A 14,389-nucleotide genomic window follows, 5' to 3' on the forward strand; every position below is an offset into this window, starting at 1 on the left:
TTAAATTAAACAGAGCACTGTTATTGTGTGTGTATGTAAGTAAATTATACTTGTGTTACAATTATGCAATAAGTGAAACTTTTTTTTTTTTTTGAATCAACCATAAAGTACCAAGAACTGCAGCACAGATATTTCTAGCATCTGGTTTTTATCTTTAATGTCAGTATGTTTCATGTTATTTTAAATTAAAATGAATGCAACTTATGGTGATGTCTCTGTAGAAGTGTCTTGAATATAAAAAACTCTTCAAGGGCTCTTTCATATTAAATAAATTAAACTGCCTGAGGTAATCCAACTTAACAATCATTCACTCCCCCCTCACGCTCTCTCAACATCTCCAGCTACAGGTTACACATTATAGTGTAGTGAAGCACAGTAAGAAAGCACAGACAAGCATGATAAAGTACTGTAAAAACCCATGGTAAAAGCATTGCATTACTATGAGGAAATTACTGCAGATAACATTTTATTTAGTAATGGTTTATGCCCGAATCTGAGTACAAACGAGTATTTGTAACCAGTAAGGCCATTTTACCCGACTACGAGTAATATGCATTGATGTCTAAGGAAGATAAGTGGCATCAAGTGGCAAGATAAAATCCTGAGCCAAAAAGTGCTTACCAGGTGTGGCATGAGGGGCATAGAAGCTTATCTGATGAGGGCAGGAGCTGTCCACATGTCATAAGGGAAACGTCATCACAGGGCCCCCTGCAAGCGCTACAAAGACTCATTGCAAGCAACACTCAAGAAGTGCAAACTTTATTGGCATCACTGATGCCATTAGGATTAGATGAGTCTGAGGAGAAGAGAATCGCTGACCTCACTGTGCAAGCTTAATTTTTGCGGCTGATGGAGGCTTAAATAATTTACATTCAAACATTGTATGATCACATTCTGAGTGAAGATCAGGGCCAGAAAATGCATTTTAACGACACATCCGGCTTTAGCTCCGCCCACTTCAGGTGATGTAATCTGAGAATTTGTTCCTGAGTACGAGTAATGGGTTCTCTGCACACCCTTATTAATTAGCAAATAGAATGAATCAGTGTATTGTTAACTATCTTTCCCTCTCATGGGTGTTTAGATTAAAAAAAACATACACTCTCTTACAAAAGCTAGAAAAATGAAATAAAGCATAGTGAATGCATGGTAATGCATAGTCAAGCCCCGAAAGGTATGGCAAACCATGGTGAACTGTGGTAAATGCATAGTATAACCAGGGGAAAAGCTTGGGAGAAAACTGAAAAATGTTCATGCAAATTTACTGTATTAAACATAAACATAAGGCATGTCCGCAAAGACTGCCACTAGCAGCCTGTTAGCTCCATGTTGTGAGTTTCTCAGGTCTATTAATAGTGCCTTGTGGGATAATGGTCTCATCCACTCCGCCACTATTTACTTAGACAAATGTAATTCTAGAGTGGCGGTTTTGAGTGCTTGTGATTGTTAGCTAGATGATGTAAATCATGCTGTGACTCTAAAAGCTGGTATACCCCCACCTTTCAATCTAGTTTAGCATTTAGCTCATTTGCTTCGTAAGTATAGTTCATTATTTTTTTGAGTTTATGCTTTGGACCATGCTACCAAAAAAAGGTCACCCCTGCTGTTTTCTATACCTTTACAGGCAGGGCCTGATTAAGTTTAATGGGGGCCCGGAGCTGTTATCGTTTTGAGGGCCCCTCTTTGCATATTCATTTGCTTCCCTTTACTGTTTTACTACCACCACACTCCATTAACATTAATGTCAAATTAAACCTAGGTTGTTTCTTCCTGTTGATTTCTCTCCAATGTATTTTCCTTTTGCCTTTTGCCACATACATCTGTTGGTATTGTATTAAAACAGCGTGTCAAGGTTGGTGTTTTGTTTAACATATCTTCCTCGCAGTGATGCTGTACTTGGTGTGTTTATGCTTTTCAGCGTCGCTCTCATACTTTCTAGGTGCTGCTTTGTTAGACATTTACAGGTTCTGATCTGCGTCATGTTCGCGCCGCAGCACACCTGATAAAAGTGGCACGTGACTTGATCGCAGGTCAAGTCATATGATCAGGCAGTCCCTGCTCCTCCAACGCAATACGGCGTGGTTAAACAGAAGTGTTGTTCCGATCCATACAGTCACACGCTACTTATTCATTTTTTAGATATTGTATTATAAATTATATATATATGTTTTGTAGCCCCTCAAAATCTGAGGCCCTGGGCTGCAGCCCCTAAAGCCCTTGCATTAATCCGGCCCTGTTTACAGGCAGAAATACACAAAATAGACTTATAAGAGCATTAGAACACAAGAGGAGGCCATTCAGCCCACCTAAGCACGTCTGGTTCCTAGTAGCTGATTGATCTCAGAAAGTTGGGTCTTAAAGGAGCCAAGTAATCGTGCTCCAACAACATGACTAGGTGTTGCTCAGGCACATGCACTGTTTTACATAGCCTTGGTACACACCAGCTCGTTTGTCTTTTTCCAATCATCAAATGTAGACGTAAGAGGAAACAGCATTTCCCCTTCACTGGAATTCTGCAGTTGAATCAAACCCCACTGTTAAAGTGCGAAAGAGAATTGCCTCATCTAAAAGTACTTACATTCTCCCCTCAACCGTATGCCTGTAATTATAGCTAGATTAAAGAACACATTCTTTTTTTCTCTTTGAAGTTACATTTTTGAAGTGTATTCTGTGGCTTTCCCTGTAATGTTTTTAAGATTTAATGCCTGCTGATTCTAAGAACACACATTTCCTTTTTTATGGAAAGTTTAAGGGGACATTGTCCTAGGGCTTTTATCGTACACGCAAAACACTGTCACAATTACTCATTGTACAACTAGGAACACAGAAGCATACTTCACAGCAGCTTCAGTTTGTTATTCTTCTGTCCAAAATTATTTTCCTGTGCAGGGGATAAAATCCTGTATAGTGGAGGACATCCAACTCTAACTAAACTTGGTATTTACAATTTTTAGCAGGTTATTGAAAGTATTTGATTCTTGGGATTTATCAGGGTGTATGTCTGTCCATTCATTCGTTCCATCAGTATATCAAACTTATATTTTTGCCTTTATCTGGAAAAGTTGTGATGAAACTTGTGTTGAAAGGGGAATATTCAAAACAAGCTTTCCTTGGTTTTTACCATTGCTTTTACTCTGCAGTGCTTGTGCCATGCATGCACACTGAATTTCTGAGGGTGTTTAATAAGACATTTATTAACTACCTTGCCATTTCTTCAAAACATTATTGCTATTTGTTGAAAATAGTTTGGGATGAGAGAAATTTTATGAAATGCAATTGGTTTCTCCCCACTCTGTCCAGCTTCTTCTCGAATTTGAAAACACGGGTCATTGAACACATGACTGACTTCTCACAGGGTAAACCTCTTCATCTAGAGGACAACGCTGGCCGGAGAAGCACCAGATCAATCCCGCTGGGTCACATACCCACCGAATGGAAGCTTTTAAATAGAAGAAGAGGAACAGCGTTTTATTTATTTTTAATGTATTTATTTATACAGGCAGCATTTATCAAAAGCCTCGCCAAGCAGCACAGGTCTGTATCAGAAGTGAGGGTCAGGCATGTGGATCAATTGAGGTGGGACTAAAGCTTCCATTTATAGCTTTCCAATGGCATCACAATCGATTAATGCAATTCCCTGTTCGCCCAGCCTCCACCGCAAGACTATTTATTTCATTAAAGCAGTTAATTCAAAATTTGGCAGGCTGTAATGCATACACATATTGAATCTGGACAGCTGAGGCAGAAACTACAGATTTCACATGGTGCCTTTTGTGGCTAAATGCTTTACAGAATAAATAGCTTATAATTGAAAATATTAATAAAAAATTTAAACATAATAATGTATTGGTCAGAATATACTATCACACAGTAATATGTCTCAAAACCAATGAGAGTCATACTGTATATTATTGTGTGACAATAATATTTTCTGACCCATGTGTTATTTTATATATTCTATGTTTCTTAAAGCATGCAAAAGTGAATAACATTTAAAAATAAACCACCACTGTCATAGCTCTCACTACAACAAGCATAGTACAATGAAGAAGGAATAATACATTCAAAATAAAGACATTGTCCTTCCTTTTTTTTGCCCAAATCTTTTTCAGGTATCTGGTGAAGTTCTCTTGTTTCTCCCACTGAACGCAAACATTCAGCACATGTAACTGAGAAGAACTGCAACATCTCGCACTGATTAATTGGACGCACCCCAGAGTGAATGCAAACATGCATGCACGTGGATTAGGGAGTGGTTAACATGTAAAAAACAGAAAGTACTGATTAGAGGAGAAACCTCAAAATGGAGCGAGGTAACCATTGGAGTACCACAGGTCCATTAGGTCCTCTGCTATTCCTAATCTACATTAATGATTTAGATTCTGGTATAGTAAGCAAACTTGTTAAATTTGCAGACGACACAAAAATAGGAGGAGTGGCAAACACCGTTGCAGCAGCAAAGGTCATTCAAAATGATCTAGACAGCATTCAAAAATGGGCAGACAAAATGACATTTAATAGAGAACAGTGTAAGGTACTGCATGCAGGCAATAAAAATGTGCATTATAAATATCATATGGGAGATACTGAAATTGAAGAAGGACTCTATGAAAAGGACCTAGGAGTTTATGTTGAGTCAGAAATGTCTTTGAACCTCATTGTTTCCGAGTTTCTTGTTTGGTTAACTGTCCATGTCTTTATTTTTAATGTATTATTTCTTCTCCATTGTATAGTGTTATTGTGATAGTGATAAAGGCGTGGTTTGTTTTTAAATGAAGCTGCCGACCAGGGATAAAGTATATTATAGGAATACATGCCTACGTATGTACATGATTACAAGGGTATATTTCAATATAACGTTCTGTTTCTATGACAACATAATGTATCTAATAATACTAATGTAACATTTAAATCCTGCTCTGTGTGTGCCTCTAATCTTAAGGCAGGGGTGCAGAACCTTATTTTTGTGAGGGCCAGATCACGATAAAGACAACTGGCCAAGGGCCAAAATGCATGTTTCAAGCTGGAGATCGTCAGGTACACTTTCTGCAAAAACAGAGAAGGGATCCACGAAGAGTTTAAAAGAGGCTCGCTCGCTCCTGAATTGCTCAAATCTGCTGGCAAACACCCCATGTAGTTATTTCAGGACACTTGCATGGTGTTTCCAGTTGTATGTCTCTTCACGTGGAAAGGCTTGTTGACATGTTTCAAAGTGTGTCAGCTGCCCTTTCTCGAGCTGGTTTGTGAACAGCTTTAATTTCATTTCAAACGCACACACTGACTCAAACAAATCACAAATGAGATGCTGACTTCCTTGTAACTTTAGGTTTAAATCATTTAAATGTCCTGTGATATCAGTCAAAAAAAAGCCAGATCAGCAATCCAGTCGCTTTCTTCCATGACAGACGTGTCTCTTCCCTTCTCTTGTAGAAAATGTTTTATTTCTTTTCGCAGTGAAAAGAACCTCTTTAGGACGTTGCCCCGGCTAAGCCATCTCAATTCAGTGTGATAAATCAGGTCACTGTAAGTGGTGCTGATATTCTCCAAAAAAGACTGAAATTCACAGTGATTCAAAGATCACAAATGAATAAAGTTAACTGTGGTTACAACAAAGTCCATAATTTCTTTCAACTTCAGGTATTTTTCACACAAGGCCTCCTGGTGCATTATACAGTGAAACTGCTTCAGCAGCGCAGCTCGATCCCCGATGTGCTTCTTCAAACACCCTATAAAACCGCTAGTCTTGCCAACCATAGCCAGAGCACCGTCGGTTGTCACTCCCACCAATTTATCCCACTGCAAATTTAAATCTTCAACACCTTTCTTAAAAGCATTAAAGATGTCAGATCCAGTGGTTCTGCCATGCAGAGAAACTAGAGATGCCAGCTCCTGGTATACTTCAAATGTTTCTGTCACTCCACGAATGGAAATTAAAAGTTGGGCTGTATCAGTGGCATCGTTGCTTTGGACCAGAGCAGCAGAGAAATACACAATATTTTTGCATTTACTTTTTAGCTGATCATGGCTATTTCCAGACATGTCTGCTATGCGTCTCTGCATATTCATTCTCGAAAGGCAAACGTTTTTAAAGGAATCTTTATTTTCTTTGCAAACAGCACCAGATATTTGCATCAGGCAGTCTTTAACAAATTCCCCATCGGTAAAGGGACGTGATGATTTTGCAATTCGCTGCGCGACACTGAAACTTGCTATTGTAGCAGCATCAGATTCCTTCTTTTTCCGTTCAAAAACACCTTGCTGCCCCAGTAGTTGTATTTTGAGAGACTCCAATTTTTTTGATCATGCTTCTCCCAGCAATTCTTTGTATTTGGGATGTTTTGTCTCATAATGGCGTATATTGTATTCTTTGGCAACTGTGACGCATTCAAGGCAAATGAGGCACGTATGGACACCGGGTTTGGATTCAGCAAAAAAAATATTATGATTTAAATTTCTTCCTATTTAAATGATATGAATATGTTCTAGATAATGGTATCTTACCCCCAACGCTTCAAGAAGGATTCATTTCTGTAATATGTAAGCTGGATAAGGACCCCTCTATGTGCTAATCATACCACCCTATATTGCTAATTACTGTAGATCTAAAAATTATATATTGAAAAATTCTAGCCAAAACAATAGCTCTCAGACTCAAAAAAATCCTACCTTCTTTAATTAACACAGACCAAACTGGCTTTGTTAAAGATAGAATGGCAAGTACTAACTGAAGGTGTTTTTTTTCACATTGTCCACGAGGCTGGGCACTCACACAATCCAGCTTTCGCAGTCTCACCGGACGTGGAGAAAACTTTCGACCGTGTCGAGTGGGACTACATGTTTAAAGTATTAGAACGCTTTCAGTTTGGTCCTTACTTTATAAATTGGGTTCATACCCTGTATAACAATCCTTGAGCCAGAGCCTGTCCAAATGGAATTATCTCAAACCCATTCCCCCTTTCCCAGGGCACCAGGCAAGGATGCCCACTATCTCCCTTACTATTTGCATTAGTAATCGAGCCCCTAGCTGAAAAAATCAGGACTAACATAAATATTATGGGTTTTGAAATGAGACAAAAATCACTAAATCTCTTTATACGCTGATGGTATTGTATTCTTTCTGACAAGACCAGAGTTCATTAAAAGCTCTTCTTGAAATTGCTGAAGATTTTAGTAATATTTCAGGATATAAGATAAACTGGTCAAAGAGTGAGATCCTTCCCCTAAAAAAATTAATCTTCCCATTCAAAATCTAAAGGCATTAAATATCTTGGAATTTATACAGATAGACACTTTAGACACAACCCCTACAAGCTAAACTATATTCCACTAATGGACAACATTTGTAAAGACCTAGCGAGATGGTCAACCCTACCTCTCTCATTAATCGGTAGACTCTACGTGATAAAAATGAACTACATCGAATTATTTATTTATTTCAGTCTATTCCTATGCAAACATTCTTTACAAATTGCAATACTAAAATTGGAAAGTTTTTGTGGAACTCCCTGAATAAAAAGAACTACCCTAATCCTGCCATATGGGGAAGGAGGATTCAGAATTCCTCACCTGCAATTATACTTCTGAGCAGCACAGCTTAGACCTCTGTATTACTGGTGAGGATAGCCCCTCTGCATGGACACATATTGAAAAAGGTATTCTTAGATTACCTGATCTCTTATACACTCCGTATTGTTTTAACTCCAGAAACATAAAAAATATACAGAATCCAATTTTACTTCAGTCTCTCAAAATATGGGAGGAGACACATAACTTTAAAAATGTCCCCCCTGGCACCACTTACACAGAATGTGAATTTACCCCAAGCCTTAAAAGACACAGCTTTTAAACTATGTCGTTTGAAGAACTAAGGAACGATTATCAAATCCCAACCACACACTTTTTTAGATATTTACAGCTGCATCATTATATTCAATCATTACAAGAGAGCTCTTTAGACAAACCTAAGTATTCTATACTGGAATCTTCACTACTCAAACCCACCCCTGCTAAACTCATTTCAGAACTACTGGTACACAATCAACTTCTGAAACTTACCACCTCTAATGCAAACCACCTAAGAGAGAAGTTGGAGTGGGGACTGGCGATCTCTCTCCCCATTGAGCAATGGCAAGAAATATGTGAGAGACCCCAAATCCTCTATATCAACATGAGATATAGACTTACACTATACAAATTCATACACAAAACCCACATAACACCAAAAAAGCTGCATTTGTTACTAAAACATTTTTTTCGTCACTTTGCCCCAGATCCAGAAAGGCATCTTTCTACACATGGGAATGATCCAAACTTCAACCCTGGCAGCAAGCTATGGAGAGAACAACGAGTAAGGTGCTACAAAAAAAACAACATTTAACCCATTAACTGCTATCCTGGGGGATTATACAGAGTTAAATCTTTCTATCATAAGAATTAATAACTTTTTCATTCTAGATATGGTAGCTGCTAAAAGATGAATGACATTTAAGTGGAATCAGGAGGACCCCCCCCCCCTTTCTCAATGGATCCATGAAGTAAATATGTGTTGCCCCTAGAGAAAGTAACATATGGGTTAAGAGGTAGCTCACACTTATTTGATAAAACATGAGCCCCTGGTTATCCTATATAGATTCTCTAGAACCTGCTGTATTACATCCACACATATAAAAGGTTTAATGGTATTTCAGAATATTTTGAATGTACCTTTATCACTGCATATTGAATGCATGAGCAATGTTAACACATGACCCAGTTTTTTATTATGTTTTACTGTTTAACAAAAATGTGGATAATAAAAAAAGTCATTAAAAAGCACATTTGTGCTGTGAAAAGGTTGCTGTTTTGTTGACTGCTGAGAAGTGGGAAGGAACTTAACTAAAACCCTCAAACACACACTAAGAATCCTCACACTGGCCCTCCTGCTCAGTGACGGAGTCTGGATTTGAACCGGGGACCTCTAGTTACAAGCCTGTTTCTTTAACCACTGGACCACACAACCGCATATGTTCCACAATCTATCAAATGCACAGATTCCAATACATTGTTATATTAACTACTGTTAAGGGATCGGTGCCACAGATGGGTAATCCATTTTTGTTTTTCCAATATCCCCTTCTGTTAACAAATTACATAGATATCAAGGGCATTTTTTTAAAATTAATTATTTGCCTAAAAAGTGTACTGGTAAATTAAAGCCTATACATAGTTTATTTTCACTAATGTCAGTCACCACGTTCTGTTTATTATGGATGTTTGCTTTTTACTGCCATCAGTAACTCCATCCACATGTTAAAAACATCAGAATGTTTTCATTTTAAATGGTGACGCATTGAACTTGTGTTTTTGTGGTAAGGCACTTTTGTTTGGCATAATTATTTACATACCATGGTTTTCTTGTCTGGTTCCTCAAAATACTTCCAGATTTGGCTTTGCCTCATTCCATTTTATTACAAATATATAACAAATGTCAGAAATAAACGCTTGTCATTAACTTTCTTACCCCCGTGGACTGGATACCATACTACACCTACTACAGCATGAACACGGAGTTCACCAATGAAGCGCCAGATCGACCGAGAATAAAACCCGCCCTAGTGTCAATCTTTCTGTTACACCAATTAGAAAAACTACTTGCAGGCAATTGCCAAACCCCTTCCTTTTTATAATACCCACCCGTACTCTAGCACCACAGCAGACGGATACATGACTGACTGCTGTATATGATGATAAATTACTAAAATGAGTACATCAGAAAATATGCATTTGGTGAAATTTGTCATGTGACTGGTTATACATCTAGCATATTATTCAATGTTTAAGCACTTCTTTATACGTTTAAACATTTAAAATTTCCATCCCTAGGTAGGATCAACAGTGAACAGGGTCATTACCAATGCAAGGGAACACAATACTTTATTTTACTTTTAATTTGATAGGGTGCACTATATTTTTTAATGCCCAGAGTAAAAACAGGACCTGTTTAATATCCCACCTAACAAACAGTGTACCTTCTATACAGCGCAATGTTCCCTAACACCATGCTGGGACACCAATGCCCCTTTCAGCAGAATCAGATTTTCCTTGGAGATCAACACTTCTGGAAGTGACCAGGCTCAGCCTTGCACAGCTTCCAAGATCTGATGAGATCAGGCATCGGCTGGTAAATATCCCTTCTATTACGGGCACATACTACAATTCAAGCCATCAGTGTCACACTTTGAAAACCCGAAAGGATATAAGCCACTCTTTATGGGTTGTATTTTGAGTGGCTTAGATGTTTGGCTATTTGAGAACACAATAGCAGAAGTCAGAGGACTGTTATGTCATCACAACAAGCATTAATGTTAATTTCTACCAAATGACGTATACTTTCATAGTACGATGGTTTCACTTTTTTTAATGTTTTCTTTTTCTTTATGTCACAATCAATCCAAGCAGCCATATCTACGATCTCAGTTTACTGTTCCAAAAGTATCATATTTCTGCTACCGACATATCACTATGACACTGTGCCTGTTATATGGTTTGGCAGGCATTCTAAATCTGTTATGCTGGACAATGCAGAGGAATGCTGCAGGGTCCTTTATAATAAATAATACAAGAATACAATTCAAGAAAACTGAACTAAAACCACTCATGAGGAACTAACTTTTACTTCACTCAACCCTCGGGAAATGATTTGGTCAGTCCTCATCATTTGTGACATAAAACTGATGGAACACAAGATTCCAGACCATGACCTCTACATATTGTATTATATTGTATGAACTCATACAATATAATACACTCTCGTAATGTTGTGAATATTCACACCAACTTGAGAGTTTTTGCAGAACACTGCCAAGCTGCGATGAGAGAACAGGTGCATGTCTTTCTATATGTGGGTCAGCAGGTGCAATACTGGGTACACAGAATACTTGTTTATCTCTGGTATCCAAGATAACCTGCAAGACAGCAAAAACAAGAGCCATAAAGTCCCCATCTGCTCAACATGGAGGTCTTTTTTTATGTTAAAACGTATATGATAATTGGATGCTTAGAAGACTATAATACACCATGCAACATGTAACCATTTGGATAAGCACATAGCCTTCATTGGATTCAATTTTAGATTACTTTTTTAAAATGACCAAAGAAACAAATAAAAAGATGTAATCGCTAAAGCCAACACAGTTAGATTATGCATCGCCTGTCATCAAGTGATGCTATTGTCTCATCTTAATTTAATGTGAATAATAATTATAAAAAAGAATGTTCCTCACAAAGGCTTCAGTCCACAGCTGGGTTAATGCCTCTAAGAAGGCATCAGGGAAATGTATTTTGTAACAAAGGGTTCCTGTTAAAGATATATAATTAAAACCAAATGCAATTCATTTTTTGAAGTGTTCTAGTCATACATTCGTCATCTGAGAATATAAGGCAAGCATACAGTACATCTATTACCTCTCTACCTTTTCCTATAAAAGGGTTTAAGAAATGACTTGCTCTAACATGCTATTAAAAAACAACCCTAATAATAACAGATCTTGTGAATGTCAGGCACTGCTCATCTTAATCATTTTGGGCTACATTCTCAAAGCCATTTACTCCAAATTGCCATTGGCACATTTTTTTTCATGATGGTAGAAACGCACCCAATAAAGTTACAAACCCAGAAATAAACAAGTCGGACATTTAATTGTGTGGTCTGTGATTAGTGTAAAATTGTTTTTTATTCCTTTTAGAAATTCAAATTATGTTTTTTTCTCTTTCAGAAAAGAATGCGCTATTACGATTTTGAGTAAATATCTTTATTGTGTATTGTGTGAGTTAAGAGAAAGGCTCTTGATATAGATCTTTGGTAACTGTCCCAATAATAGCTTCATAATAGTCCAGAAATGTGTTGTTCCTGCAATTTTTGAGGGGGAAACTGAGGTCGACTTTTGAATGAACACATTATTTATGACATAGTCAGGTATTTTAAAGTCTTATTCAATGTTGTTTTTCTGATCAGCTGAATGCTCAAATCTCATAGCTGTGCTGCAGATTTACAAGAGCAACATCTACCTTAGAGTGTGAAAGTAAGGTTTGTATATTTAGATTAAACTTTACCATTATGAATAACCCCTTCCCTCCACCCAGTTTTGTTTAGTAAAAGATATGGTCTTTTTAGGCTATGTATTTTATCTGCTTTCTGTCCTTCAAGTTTTAATTTTAAAATGTTGTCAAGGATACTGATACTTCAGCATTAACAATGTGACATGGTAACACATCCTGCACCTTACCACTCTGTGTTAAAATGTGTCTCCTACACTCTGTCTTAAGTCTCCACTTTATTTCCAAGTGTGTTCTCTGGCCCTGGTCACAGTGCTGTGCTTAAAGTAATGGCTATAGGGTTAACTTTGTCAGCTCCATTTAAGATTTTAAACGTTTCAGTAGATTTCCAGTAACAGTATTGTAATTACACCCAGTAAAAAAGCTTAAGACTTTGTGTGAGCATGTCAGTCTCTCTGTTTACCTGTCAGTCTGGCAGTCTTCTGTAAACATTTCAGGTTGTATATGTATTTATTAGATTTTTAAAATATTTTTTAAATTACAATTAAGTACAAAGTAGAATAGAACTGAGAGGTATGAGAGGAGGGGGTTGATGATTTAGTTGTCTTGGGATTTTACCATGAGGCTATACTAATAGCTAGTAGCTAGTACCCAAACACTCGGGATAATACAATATCTCTTGATAATGTTCCATTCACTTGGTTTGATTACACTCAGATTGGTTTGATGGAAACACCCAGACTTTTGAAGAGGCGTTAATTAATTAATGCAATTATGAATGCAAACTGTGATTTTCTCTGTACAAGAAATTATGTTTATGCCCACATACAATAGACTATATTGTACTATTGAAAAAAATAAGCACAGTGTTGCCATATGACATGCTATTGCTGTTAAATCAGAACGAAATACCTGAGCATTTTCATCCAAGGCACAATGCAGGGATGTCTCATGAGGGATTTCCACACCAGTTTATTCAGAGGTATACAGGGGATTGAAGTAGAGCAGTAGCTCATGCATATAGAACTCGTTTGCAGTGAGGTGTTTTTGTTGGTAAAGATGACAAGAACTTCTTGTTGGCAAAGTGTTTCTACTGGACGGATTTGTGTGAATGGTGTGCCTTGTTAAATAGAGAGCGAGAAGTCGAGGGGGGGGGGGGGAGATAGAGAATCCATTAACAAAACAATAGATTGATAAATAACGAAAAGGGATTCAAAGTATATCTCTTTAACCTTTGAAGAAAAAAAGGTTTAGAAAACTAACTGAACATACAAGTTTCGCGTGGTTCCCTCGACAAGAAAATGATAAATCCAAACAAAATATAATGTACAGTTCTATAATCGCAACATAAAAAAATAACACGGACATGCTACCTACCTCGGGAAGTGATTTGAAGAAAAAGACGGGGATCTGCTGCCCTGATTGCTGCAGAAAACCTCTCCTCCCTCTCCTGGATTTGTGCTCTTCTTTCGGGCATAAGCCGGACCCTCAGTCGGCCCCCCTTGTCACACAACCACCAGTCCACCACACGAGAAAGGTCCATTTCCAAGAAAACTACGGCAGCATCCTCTTCAGCTGTCAAGCTACCACAGCCGGTATGGACGGCTGTGTCCCCAATCTCAATCACAACCTGGCTAGATTTTCTGCTTGCTTTGCTCAAACCTAAATTCAGAACCTTGGACAGCGGTCGCTTGCGTTTATTATAAGGGAGCTGTCCAGCGCCGCTGGAGTTGCCTGTCTCAAGACTTTTTGGCGCTCTGGATTTCGTCTCCAGGAAAGTAGAGACGGTCCTTTGCAGAGGCTGGCAGCGCATTCTCAAGATGGATTGCACCACATAGCACGAATTATAATTCTGACAATCGCTGATCAGTGGGCGCTTCATCAGCTCTGACAAGTAGGTTCGGAATAGAGCTGGGATGGCAAAATCCACAGCCAGATTTTTTCTCTTAAGTCGAGACATGTAAATCTGATTACCGTCTTTCTTAGTGTTGCCATTAGCAGTATTAGATGCGGGGCGGTTATTATTAAGAATAATCCCCGGTGGTGATTTTTCGAAGGAAAGATCCAGCCCAGCTAAAAACACAGCTGTTAAAATCATGAAAACGAATCGCCTTCTTTGCATGATACTGAGTGATGTTTCTCTTGCTCAAAGACAAAGTAGCAATTCTAAAAAAATAAATACAAAAGTATAACTAGATTGTTTTCCTTGGAATTTAATGTTTGCTTTTCAAGTCAGAGTTGCAAAATAGCTTGCCGATGACGTTTCCCTCGTTTCTACATCTGATAAGTTGAATTATCTTACGTGAAGTTGTGTGGCGTGTTCTCTTCAAGCTGGTTGGAACAGACCTCTTGGTGC

At 38.0% G+C, this 14,389-nt stretch overlaps 1 protein-coding gene across 1 annotated transcript in view; it reads right to left on the reverse strand.

Annotated features, from left to right (window-relative positions):
* LOC117403388 (ALK tyrosine kinase receptor-like) overlaps positions 1-14,139 on the reverse strand; it is a 145,459-nt gene extending 131,320 nt beyond the window's left edge. Inside the window, exon 1 of the mRNA XM_034005501.3 lies at positions 13,411-14,139. Within this exon, the coding sequence (XP_033861392.3) occupies positions 13,411-14,131 (721 nt within the window). The 5' untranslated portion in view covers positions 14,132-14,139. The remainder of the gene's footprint in view (positions 1-13,410) is intronic.
* Positions 14,140-14,389: the final 250 nt, after the last annotated feature.

The sequence above is a fragment of the Acipenser ruthenus genome, chromosome 5, assembly GCF_902713425.1.
Source record: "Acipenser ruthenus chromosome 5, fAciRut3.2 maternal haplotype, whole genome shotgun sequence".
Taxonomy (NCBI): domain Eukaryota; kingdom Metazoa; phylum Chordata; class Actinopteri; order Acipenseriformes; family Acipenseridae; genus Acipenser; species Acipenser ruthenus.